This window comes from Seriola dumerili, unplaced genomic scaffold, assembly GCF_002260705.1.
Source record: "Seriola dumerili isolate Sdu_G_001 unplaced genomic scaffold, Sdu_1.0 BDQW01000025.1, whole genome shotgun sequence".
NCBI lineage: Eukaryota > Metazoa > Chordata > Actinopteri > Carangiformes > Carangidae > Seriola > Seriola dumerili.
Window position 1 is genome coordinate 10,322,361 of NW_019174280.1, and position 12,480 is coordinate 10,334,840.

General features: G+C 39.9%; 2 protein-coding genes across 2 annotated transcripts; one reads left to right on the forward strand and one right to left on the reverse strand.

The window, feature by feature from the left end:
* Nucleotides 1-781: 781 nt before the first annotated feature.
* rsph9 (radial spoke head 9 homolog) lies at nucleotides 782-4,221 on the forward strand. Its single transcript, XM_022738001.1, has 5 exons — nucleotides 782-1,094; nucleotides 1,196-1,361; nucleotides 1,696-1,825; nucleotides 1,918-2,064; nucleotides 3,957-4,221. Exons 1-5 carry the CDS (start codon nucleotides 868-870, stop codon nucleotides 4,115-4,117), a joined length of 831 nt encoding a protein of 276 aa, XP_022593722.1. The 5' UTR covers nucleotides 782-867; the 3' UTR covers nucleotides 4,118-4,221.
* A 97-nt stretch (nucleotides 4,222-4,318) lies between these two features.
* On the reverse strand, nucleotides 4,319-8,228 carry mrps18a (mitochondrial ribosomal protein S18A). Its single transcript, XM_022738002.1, has 6 exons — nucleotides 8,046-8,228; nucleotides 7,456-7,487; nucleotides 6,923-7,027; nucleotides 6,699-6,822; nucleotides 4,991-5,063; nucleotides 4,319-4,870 (listed from the first exon to the last, which is right to left on the reverse strand). Exons 1-6 carry the CDS (start codon nucleotides 8,191-8,193, stop codon nucleotides 4,726-4,728), a joined length of 627 nt encoding a protein of 208 aa, XP_022593723.1. The 5' UTR covers nucleotides 8,194-8,228; the 3' UTR covers nucleotides 4,319-4,725.
* Nucleotides 8,229-12,480: the final 4,252 nt, after the last annotated feature.

Genomic DNA, 12,480 nt, shown 5'->3' on the forward strand with positions numbered 1-12,480 from the left:
GTTACATTCAGTTTAGGTGTTCCCTGATTTTATGCATGAACTAATATGCATCCTCACTGTCATGGCTTATTTGGACACTTATATGGAATGGAGCCATTATTAACGATATTAGTTACACCTGTGTTTTCCTGCTGTGACAGGTTGTCTGGCCTTAGAAAACGTCAATTTTCCTGAGGCTGGTTTAAGTTTCTGATGTTATTAAGTGTGATGTCTGATGTTGCAATATTGTGATAGGAACAGATGTTTTGTTCAGTTTTGGTTACCATAATAGTTACACAAACTTCTGAGCCAAGTGCCTATTCAAGCTTAGCGGCATAAAAAATAAATGCCAGCGCAGGACTTATCCACAATACCTTTCTTGTGTGTTGATACTGTACCTGTAAATAACGAGGTTGGGGCAGAAACAGCATCAGGTCATTACATATTCTCCCAGTGGCAAACTATACTGGATGCAGTCATGTTGATATGTTACGGACTGTGGCCACTTTTACTAGAGCTGCTGCTTCCTGCACGCACACACTTGAGAGGATAGGCCATGACGTCAGACCAGACTCCCGCGTGATCTGGTTTGTATTAACACCACATTGAAACACACCCAAAATTATCTGTTAACAATTTTGTTTTGTTTCTATTGTATTAAGTAGCAGCACACTCAACAACACACGTAAAAAAAGTTATTTGCAATAAAGAGGAAGGAAAAAAAAAAAAAAACTCGAGCGCTGTTATGGCAACCACGTCAACGCGGTTTGTTGTCATTAGCAACCAGTGTGGCAGCGTTCTGACCTGAACGCTTTTGTTAGTTGAAAAAAAAATATCGAATAACGTTAAGATAAGTAATACGCTGTAAAGCCGCTTATTGGATAAACAATGGACTCAAACTCGTTATACTATTCCTTGGATCTCGTTGCCGGCAGTGGATGTACCTTAAATGTTGAGCAAAGAACCGCCCTACAGACTTCCTTGGTGATACTGAAGAAAAACTACAAATTCCATCGAGTCTTGTTTTGGGGCAAAATATTGGGATTAAAGGATCATTACTTTATTGCTCAGGGGAGAGGAGAAGATGAGATGAAGGATAAAAAGAATCTATATAGGTAGGGTAGCTTCAACTGTGATTCTGTCTCATTTGCCACTGTATATCTGCCCTCAACTAAGTGCAATACCTGTTTGTATATCTTTTGGCTGTCATCTCCAGCTTCAACTGCATAGACTGGTTCCTGCTGCCCCCTGCCACAGAGTCTATGATTGATGAAGTGTCCAGAGCTGCCAAGACTCGCTTCATAGGAGACCCCTCATATGTGTATGAGCATCTTGAGATCCGCAGGCGAGGAGGAGATGAGGCTGAAGAGGAAGAGGTATGGGTAAGTGTGACCAGTACTGTGTAGATGTAAACGGAACATAGAAGACTGTCAGATGAAACTCAAGACTCAAGTAAAAAAAAAAAAATACTTCAGGACAACATTATACTGTAGAACTATAAATAAAGCCAAAACAAAGAAGAATGTGGGACCAAAAGTATCTCAGGTAAGTAATAAACAATTGTTTGTTTTTTTTCATTAAGGGTTAGTGCTAAAGAGAATTGCAGATTAATCTCAAAGCTGAGGTAATTCAGTGATTTATTTTTTCAGGTAGATATTAACACTACCTGTACGGTCATGAAATTCCATCTTGGTGATGGACTGTTATTTGTTTCAGACCAAAGTCAGCGAGGAGAGCAGGCTGGCAGTGACAGTTCATCAGATCGATGAGGAAGTGTCTGTGGTACCACGTGGTGCTTTCGTCAAGAGTCCACATGGCCTTGTCCAGATCAACCGCAGCTTTGGCGGTAAATAAATATTACTGTGTTATACTGTGTAACTTGCTAATTAAGTCCTGAGTGTAAGTTTGAACTTCTCATCTATGTGCATTGTTCCTCAGGTCTGTCTCACTCAGAAGCAGGGAAGCTCGACAATTTCCTTCACTTCAGCGAACCAAAGAATCTGAGGAAGAAATCCATCCTGGAGATGGGTAAATTGAACCCAGCTATAGACTTCCTGGATGTACTGAGTGATGACATTCCTAAAGGTGAACCCACAGGGCGCAGTCTACCCTACAATAAAACATACCACGTACACTGTCACATACAATTGATAAAATTTGACATCTTACAGGACATCTTGCACGTATTTCGGTACTTGAAAACCTCTCTCAGCAACCCCTTTTTTATTTTATGATTAGTGAGGTCTAATGAAAACTATAGAAACTATGATCTCAACCCATTAACACACAGATACGGATATTCTCAAGTAACATGTTATTGAGGCCATTACAATGCCAGTGATGCAGCTTGAGGTTATTCACTCTCAGTGTTCCAACTGCCGTGCTACATTCCAACTAATGAGCTGTGATGTAACAGAAATCATTATGGTGACTCAACTGACTGAAAGTCAAGAGGGGTACCTTCCAAGTAACAGAATGGAATCATTTTAACCGTAAAATAGTAGATTAAGCAAGGCTACACTGATAAAGCCTTCTGATATCAACCCGTCTGCCAGATGGAAAAAAGTTTTCCGAGAATTTTGGAAGACTTTCCCTTTGACTTTTCTCATTAAGTTTTTACAAATAGTGCTCTGATAACTGATTGCTACTGTCTAGTTTTTATGAGAAATATCTTGCCTCTTAGTCCTGGATCAAGCCACACATACTGAAACAGAAAACAGTACATAGAAGAGGACCACCAGAAACCAAACTGATTTTAAATGATTAATGGGACTGCACACATCTGCAGATCAAACTAAAACAATTCAAGTGACAATAGTGTTGTACCAAGTTTTAACTTATTTATAATAAATGACTACTGCAAGTTACTTTCTAGAGCACATAAGTGTTGTAGATTCTTCACTTCACTTGTGGAGGCTTGTTTTTTTTTAGAAGGGTAATTCCCCCCACTCAATACTGTACTGCCTCTAATAATTTATTTAATTGTCAAATATATCATTTTGTGGTAATGTAGTTGAAAGCATGAAATGATGACTGAGTCTTTCAGGTTTCTGTTTTTTTGTGTTTAAATGCTGTTGAGCTGTTGAACAGTATACCATATGTTGGGAAAAAATATCTAACTCAGGAGGCAGACGATAAGCAAACATGAATACTGTAAAAAGAACAATGTGAATTGAGTGTGAAAGACAGAAAAAATGCTTAGCGTCCATGACCAAGCATGGAACAGATGTCTGATTTAAGAGACCTTCCACATGTGTATATGTTTGTGTGTGTTCTTTGAGCTGATATGGATGTCAGCAGTGTCATCACTGCAGCAGACACTATACAGCTGTCTCAATGCCACACTCAATGCAGCCGTCTTAACAGCAGATCACATGCATTTGCTGAAAAGGAGAAAGAGTTAACATTTTTCAAATGGTACTCTGGGGAAAATGTGGTATGATGTATCTCCACTAAAAGACAGGTGCTTTCCTCTGAAACTCTCTTTTCCACAACCACTGCTTCCAGCTCCTGATTTACAGCTTTAGGCTTCCCCTGCTGCAGCAGAAAGCACCTGGGGATTACATTCCAAACTTCTAAGCCATTTTTGCCATTAGTCGTATCATACTTTGTCAGCTACATTCAAAGGCAGAAAAGTAGTGAAGCAAATGTCTTATTTATCTTTTGTGAAAAGGAATCAATCAAATGGCTTTTGTGTTTACATACTAGGTCTAGTTCTAGTATTTAATTCCCTGGGTCATGAGTTCATGGACACACCCCAACATATTGAGAAACACGTTAGACCATAGATATAAAAAGTGCAAAGGGTTGATTTATTGGAGTATCCCTTGGCTGCCCCTAGCATGTGAATAGTATAATCGTCCTGGAATAATTTCCAAAGATTACTCTTCTCATCTACTTCGCTGTCAGAGAACATGATGTATCAGCCTCTTGCATTTAACATCAACTGTTTACAAGTTTTCTGCATTTGTGTGCAGGATCATGGAGTCTCCAGTTTGAATGTGCCAGCAAAGTGCGTGTGCTTCGCAGCGTGTTGTGGCTCGGCCTGACCTTCTACCATGTGCCAATGACACCACAGCACGGATACATCTACATCGGTGATGGGACCAAGAATTTGGACCTTCCCTTCATGCTATAGAGACGTCTTAAGACTTATTTTAAGTTACAAATTTCTCATGTTTCTCTGGTGTTGATATCAATCTTCAAAACCAAAATGTATTCTATGTAACATATCTGTCTTGAAACAAATAAAGGGGTTCAGTCATGCAGTTTGTGTCTACAAGTTTTTGTTCCATTTAGTTCTCATGCATAAAAGATATTCCTATACAGTAAACAAATGTTGAGAGGCAGAGTAAACAGACGTTTTATTTGCACATCTGTGTTGCCTTGAGTATACACAGTCAACATACCACCTACTTTGAATGCGTAACACTGACCCGGTTGTTGTTCACATTAAGTTGTCAGTGAGTTCACTTCAAGGGCTTTTTTGAAAACCCAGAGACAAAATGGATGGTTCTGTGTGGGGCTCAACGTGATTTATTAAAAGCATGACGAAGCTTAATAAACAAAAGGTAGAATAAATACAGATGGATGAAGCTTTTAGGCCTTTTCTCAAGGTGGTGTGACAAAAGTCAGGGTAAATTGCAGATGTAGCTGAAGGGCGTGGAAACCCAATGCATCCTGCATAATGGGCCCATCTACTCTCCTGCAGTTGCTCTGCAGATTTATCAGGCTTTATGGTTTCCTTCAGTGTTTCATGTAAAGGGACTTGACACTGTAACGCACATTGTTCTTTAGTGCTGGGTGGCCAACTGACATGCGCTTCTTACACCACTTCAGTCCAGTCTTATAGATGGGTTTCACTGATGTAATGGACCAGCGAGTCAGGTATCTGTGCAAAAAAAACATGTAAAACATATAATTGATAAAGGTTTTAACTGTACTGGACATACATGCTGAAAATTGGTAGATAATAGTGAATAACATAAACAAATACTGATGCGTACATCACCTGTTAAGTTGTGGCTTGGGCGTCTTCGGGACATGGCCCTCTGGAAGTTTGGGTTTGTGGTCAGGGAGGAGACCTTGAACACAAAGGAGACAATCGGACAAGTTCAACTTAAATGTGTCAGAGACTTTGTCTTCAAAAACAACTACACATCAGTAAGTATGGTGCAAAAATGTACAAAATAAAGATACATTTCAGTTGGGTGCTACTTAGGGCTGAACGATATGCAAAAAAAAAAAATATTGTGATTATTTGGCAGGTTTTGCGATATGTGATTGCGATTTCAGCTGGAATTGTTGTTTTAGCATTTCATTTTCACTGAAACAAAAAATGCTGATGTGATTCTTATTGAGTTTTGTACCAAACAATCATGATTCTTTACATCTAGAGAATAGGATTTGTAGGCCAGGGCGTCTATGTAGCACCACAACGCTTATGGTGCTAACAATATACAACAATATTGTGACACATTTTAGTTTTACATATTGCACTTGGCCATATTGCGATTTCGATTATATTTCGATTAATTGTGCAGCTACTGATGCCATATGTTAACATCACGTTTTCCACCCAATTCACATTGAAAAATAAACTCCTTATCCCTGTCACCAAACTTCACACAGCCTGAAAGTTTTTAAAGTCAATGTGAACCAGCATCATGACAAGCAGACAAAATTCAGCTTTAGCTTTCAGCAATACTTGTAATAAATAAACTGCTCACAGGTAATTTACAAGCAACTAGTAAGATTACAATCATAATATATTAGGGATTAGAGTAAACACTAACCCTATCCTGTCTTGGCTCAGGTTGCACAACTTCTTGCCATTTGGCAGTGTAAGGCTCCAGAATAACCTTTCTACTGGTATCAGTTTTCTTGTGAACAGAAGTTCCTCTTTAGCTATGTTATAGACAGTGTTGAACTAGATGACCATTTCATTCACTTCCTTTGATCGATTAATCATCTAACCGCTGAAAAGAATTGGAGAGGGGCTCTGGGTTTTGGGTGATGCATCATTCTCTGTGGGTTTGTGCTTCTTACTGTCACTGTGCAACTTCAAAGTTTCCAGCTTAAACGGTATTGAGCCCATAGTAAGTTGAGAGTTGCCTGCATGGACGGGCCGCATTGCCTACAATGCAAACACACAGCAGAGCATTCCCCCCATACCACACCTACAGGTACTGCATTAGCCATTGTGGTTGAACGTAGTACACTGTCTTCTTCACTAGCTCAGTCGGTCTCTCCCTGCCTGCACGTATACTCTCATTATCAGTTGTGTCAGGACCTCTAGTTGGCTCTCCTCCTCCACCAGCCGCCTCCTATCTTTCCTCATTTTTTGAACACTGTTACAGCTAAGTGGATTGTTCCGTGTGAGCAGGGAGAGACCAACTGAGCCAGTGAGGAAGATAAACTACTACTCTCAACCACAATGGCTAACACAGTACACGAGCCACAGAGGCACCAAAACAGCCTGTCATCATGTATTCTCACACAAAATTTTAACTTGCACACTCTCAAAAAATTGGTCACATGAGCCCTGCAATGTCAAAATCAATACCTTCATATGAGTCTTTGTTTCCACCACTAAACTGCAATTTAAATTCGCTGAAAGCCTTCAATAATACACCAAAATGCTGTGTGTCGAACCACACAAACAAAGTGAGGATATCTTGGGATGTGAAACAAACAAGGGCTTAGACAGTAACACAGACCTGCTCTGTGAGCCATCTGCACACAGATGGCAATCTTGCGATGTTCCTCTGGGCAGAGACCAGTGATTCTCCTTGGTAACATCCCTCCATCTGACCTGATGAACTGACTGAGCAACAAGACATCCTGGGATTGAAAAACAACAAAAGCATCACTTTAGACAGCTGTTACTCTTTCAATATTATCTCTAGTTATTTGGTCATTGCATGCCTGTGAATGCCTTTACCGTGTAATTGTATTTGTGCTGCAGGTTCCACCTGTAGATGGGACATTTGGCTGAAGGGTTTGGAGGTTGTGGTCCTGGTGGAATGTCCACGATTTGTCCCTCAACCTGACAAAAGATGAACATTAGTACAGTTTGTCTAATAAACAAACAATGGTAGCTTCTTTGTCAGGTTCATGTTTTTAGAGTAGTGTGATTCATTGAAAGTGTTTCCCTTTTAATCCTGAGTCCCTCACCCACCCTAAAATATCTAACTGATGGTTTTAGAGGTGTGCCAATGCAGGTCAAAGTGGCCTCTCTTTTGGAAAACAAGGTGAAATGTATGCCTCTAATGTTTGTTTAGCTCTCATTGCAATTAGTGCCTTTTGGTGTTCTTTATTGCCATTGTCATGTTGCATCTAAAACCATCAAGACATTGGGTGAATATCACACATACAAGTTATAGAGGCTTATATATCCAACAACCAAAACACTATAGTAGATAGAATGCATGTACAGTCATTGTCAGTTTTATATTACAGCATGCTTTTACTTACAATTGTTGCTTTATCCTCTTGCTTCTCCACGACTGTAAAAAGACATAAAACGCATTAGATTAGCCATAAATTAATTAGTCATTTATCATGGACACAAATAGTGCAACTTCTATTTTTCTATACAGTCTTCCTAATCTGTGAAAGACATTTACAGCAATTATGGCGCCATGTGATACAACCTTTAATTTGTTTGATAGCAGGTAAATACAATTTCAGTTGAGTCACCAACTCAAATCAAACTTGACAAGTGGCGCTTATATGCAGTAAATCTTGACTCATTTGAGGCTACAATTAATGTGTATACATACATTTATGTGTAAATGATCAGATGTCAATAGGGAAGGACTTCCTACTTGAACGCATGGCTTCTGACATTTACCTAAAGTAATTTCTTTTCTTTAACATATTTTGTTGCATTTGCGACAAGGGTAAGACGAGGCAGTGCTTCCTCAAATGTGTATACTGTATGCAGGTCTTTCTGTGATGAAATAACTGCGCTGAGATGCCTAATATCACTGCCTTTACATCAACATGCTACCTAGCTAACACCGTGACAGGGTAAAAACGTTACGTTTACAGAAAGGTCTCACCTTGGCGGATCCCTCTACTCTGGATAGTTAAAGCAGACAGCTGGGGAACATTTATTCTTTGAAGGGTACTCGCGCTGGTCGCTGTACCGCCTAATTTTAAGCCCGCAAATGAGGTCCAAACAGACCTCAACACACTGCGAGCCGCCATGTTTAATTCCTGACCTTCGCCTTCGTCTCTTCCTGTCTGATAGTCTCGCGAGAATGAAAAGAGCGACACGCTCGGTGAAGACTTCTTATGACATAGTAGAAAAGCTCCCCATGCTACTCTGAACAATCTCGACAGAAAATAGGTTACAGAAGTACACAAATCAATATTAAATTGCAACCGTGCCAATGCATTATATTTTTTTGTATTTTATGAACTGGCTTGATAAAAATAAATCTTATGGCCAAGAGGAAATTCCTTTCAAAATCCAGATAAATATATTCATTGCTGGGCTTTATGAACCTTCATCAAAAGCTTTGCCTCAAAGGACCACATATTATGAGCCAAGATCTAGATGTGATTAACCACAAAACACACTGCGGCACAATATCAAACAAAATTAAACACAAGAGGAAAATACCTACAAGAATGTCTTTAAAACAAGACATATTGAAAAGACATTAAAACTCTATCTAAGACAGAGAGAAAAAGTAAAAAAAAAATGTCATCTAGATAAAGTTAGAGGAGCCCTAGAGGAGACTTTTCCAGGTATTTGTCTGCAAATAAGGTTTAAACATAACGTGCCAGTGCAGATGAAAATAAATGCTGCAGTCCGTACAATAAATTGCCGGATGTGTCTTAGGATCTAAGCGATTACTAGGAAATGCTTTCATCCTCATGTAGCTTTTCTTTAGATGCTCAGAGTTCATAACAAAGACATGGTCACTTTTCATACCTCTATTCATACCAGACTCATCTGATGAAAGTATGAGAGGCACCTAGAGGAGCAGTGTAGGAACATGCCAAACTTTTGTTGCAGAAAGCAAAAGATACAGGTAGATCCTTCATGCACAGATAAAGAGGCTCAGAGAAGATAAAGAGCTTGATGTTTGATAGTGTTATCATGAGAACACTGTACCATTGTCCAGCTGTGATGTTTTTGTTTGCTGTTTTTCAGGTTTTATCTCATGGCTTCATCCATTTGCATAAAGAAAGCATTAAGACAGCCAAGTCAACAATAGATGTACTTATAGAAGTACTGTCATAGATGCAGCAAAATACTCTTTATGAAACGTATTCTTGTCAAACTGCATAGCAAAGCATAGTATAGCCATAATGAAACGTAGACTTCTTTTGCAGGATCTCCTACAAGTGCACACATTTATGGTGGATATTATTCCCCCTTGTTACTTCACATTTAGGTATTCTTTCTGTCATTAAGGTAAGTCTCAATTTTCCAAACATAATAATAATAACAGTAATATGAAACTTTTACTTGGCCTTGAGATTCAATGTGAATGCAACATTTTCTCTATTAATATATTGTTTTTGCTCATTTTTGGGTTCCTCCTCCTGTAAATAACACAACAAATGATAGAAAGATAATGAGTATATGAAATGATACTAATGAAATTAGATCTGGCTATGAGATTCTTTTGGAATTAAAGGCAACCTGTGGAGTTTTTGACCACTAGTAGCGCTATGGCCAATGTTTTTATGAGCTCAGGTACATGAGCGCGAGCACACAAGCAACTTCAGCAATGTTCATTTCATTTCATTTTCACAGATTATTCCACTGACTAGCAGTTAGTGGTGGTAACACGCAATAAACAAAGGTAAAGAAGAAGAAGACTGCAAGCTAACAAACATGGATGTAAACAATGCACAATGTCAAAAATTAGCTTTGCAAATGTTATATAAGAGAAACACTTATTGTAAAAAGCTTCTGTTTGCTTATAAGAAAAAACACTGGGCACCTTTTAAGTTTTCAAAAATTTGGAAGAGAAGATATTGCAGGTTGTAGACACTGGACATCTTAGTCATTTAAGGATGAGTAAGTAATGATTTGTCAGATCTGTGTTATTTAACACCCAGATAAAGTTAAAATTCCACCAAAATTTGGAATATTGTACAGAACAACTTAATGTTGCACCCAGCATGACAAAATCATTCTCCTCCAGTGAGGAAGAAGACAGCAAACAAGTAAACATGGAGGTAAACAATGGAGGTTTCAAAACATCCAAAAATCATCTCTCTAAATGTTTTATCAGAAAGCAATTCCATTCAGCACGTTGGTTGGACCTCACACACAGGATACCCACGATGTGTTTTGATGAGTAACTCTGAATGTACACATAACTTTTGTTTGTTTACTAGAAAACGCCACTTACTGGGAATGTCTTGTATATGCCTTCAGCTCACGGTTGAGCATAGCTAATTGTGAATGCAGTATGGTAAATACAACTAGGACACGTCAGGATGTTCACCATCATGGTTCCTTGGGTTCACAGCCAAAAATGTGACCAATTTCTCAAATGCCATCTAAACTGTGGAGCTTAAAAAAGCTGCATACTGAGATGCAAATGGACTTCTGTGACCGTCCTGTCTACAGAGCAAGGAGTAGATAGAGATTACCGTCACCCTGCCGCCACAAAGGAGGCATTGTCTCAGTGATTAGGTTCCTTCGTCAAGGACACTTAAGCAGTCACATTCCTCGAGAGAAGCCCAAAAAATGGCATTTAAAGTGTCTGGCCACCTCCTCACAGGCTTTGATATTCAAATGAAACATGGCCCTGTACAAACAGGCCCCTCAGCTGAGGAAGCGGGGGGAGAGTAAATCAGATAGGATTTCCCTCAGATGAAAAGAGCTCGTCTGACATTTTCACAGCAAGCACTAGGGGACACTGAAGCAATGTTGGTTTGATGTCATGGTGGGAAGTTATTGCCGTGTGGAAAAGGTTAGCGTTTTCACCCCTGCCTCCCTGGATAAACTGCTGAAACGCAGCATGGAACGAGCAGATGAGCTGAGACTGGAGCGAAGATTAGTGGGCATGGTCTCATCACACAAAAACAAATCCAACCCACCCTGCTGCATTCCTCTTTTATTGTCACACTGGTCAGTTTGTTTGGTCTTTAATGTTTTGGTGTAGACTGAAGGGCCCCTGGTGCTAGCTGCTGCTGAAGAGTATAAACACAAGAAGACCTGAAAGAGGGTCACAATAGCAAAACCGTGGGATCTGAGAGTAGAATTTAGGGTGGTACCTTTTATCAAAATCACTGAATTACACAATCTAACTGTTGTGGCATAGCTTTCCCATACCTCTTGCTGATGTATGTTTCCTTAGATGAAGCCTTCTTTCAGTGAGAACCAAAAGGTTTTCGACAGAATATCTCATTCCCATGCAGATGGAATGTGTGGATTTGCTGCCATCAAATTGATGGGCACAGTCTGGTATGCAATTAAGGCATAGCTGTCACTAAGAGGCTTTCCTGGGTGATTAACTTGTAAGGGCTGTTGCATCCAAGGAAGTCAACTGAACACAATTAGCCTATTTCTAGGGAATGAGTTTGGTTAAAGGCCCCCACTGTTCGTAAGATGAGGTGAGAGGAGGCTCGCTGAAGCAGACAACTCGAGATCAAGACGTAGCTTTCATCGACCCGGAAGTGGAGCTCCAGGTCCAAGTACATCCATTGCCCTTCTTTTCAATTTAATTCAATTTTATTTACTTATCAATATTTTTACTGAAGGTGGCTAGAGGTTTCATGCAAGTGACACGAATCCTTATCACCGTCCAAGTGCCCGCAAGCCCCCCTTCTTGCTTCTTCCATCCCTCGACCCTCTCACTCACTACCCTTCCCATACTTATTTGGGTGTACGTGCTAAATGGCACTGGCTTCTCCAACAATTTCACTGCTCTTTGAAGAGGCTCTTATCCCCATTTTCCCTCCGCTTGGCCCTCTGAGAGTGCCGGCTTCTATCCTCTCTCTCACACACATACCCACACATACTCAGCCTGCCTGTAAGTACACACACACACACACACACACACACACACACACACACACACACACACACACACACACACACACACACACACACACACACACACAATCAAACACAAACCTCTTCAGATGTTTGAAAACATTTTGTTCTCTCCCTTTGCAATTTTTCTTCCTGCTGGGATGTAGTTTTTGTTTTAGTTCTGAACTGGTGCTGCACCTCCTGAGGTCCAGTCCCCTTCGGTTGAGTTGTGTTTGTCTGACTTTTTAAAAGGTTCACCCCCCAATGGCTAGCAACAAGGAAGTCAATTAAAGCAGAGAGGGGATAACATCAGAAGAGTATAAAGGGACAGCAAACCTGTCTTCATCAGGATCAGTGTCACTGACCAGGAACTTTCTCCTCTCCATATGTTTTAAATTAAAGAATTGTGTCTCACCTGTAGGAACAACAAGTAAATATATAACCAGTCTTTAATATAAGCTCGGAAGGATGATTTAATGTGATACAGG

Bases quoted from the DNA above. Each gene is read 5' to 3' on its own strand.
- rsph9 (XM_022738001.1), top strand. From the start codon at position 868: ATGGACTCAAACTCGTTATACTATTCCTTGGATCTCGTTGCCGGCAGT. The intron at 1,362-1,695 runs GTAAGTGTGACC...TATTTGTTTCAG, and splicing joins CTGAAGAGGAAGAGGTATGG to ACCAAAGTCAGCGAGGAGAG. The intron at 1,826-1,917 runs GTAAATAAATAT...ATTGTTCCTCAG, and splicing joins GATCAACCGCAGCTTTGGCG to GTCTGTCTCACTCAGAAGCA.
- mrps18a (XM_022738002.1), bottom strand. From the start codon at position 8,193: ATGGCGGCTCGCAGTGTGTTGAGGTCTGTTTGGACCTCATTTGCGGGC. The intron at 7,028-7,455 runs GTAAGTAAAAGC...ATCTTTTGTCAG, and splicing joins AAGAGGATAAAGCAACAATT to GTTGAGGGACAAATCGTGGA. The intron at 6,823-6,922 runs GTAAAGGCATTC...TTTCAATCCCAG, and splicing joins AGCACAAATACAATTACACG to GATGTCTTGTTGCTCAGTCA.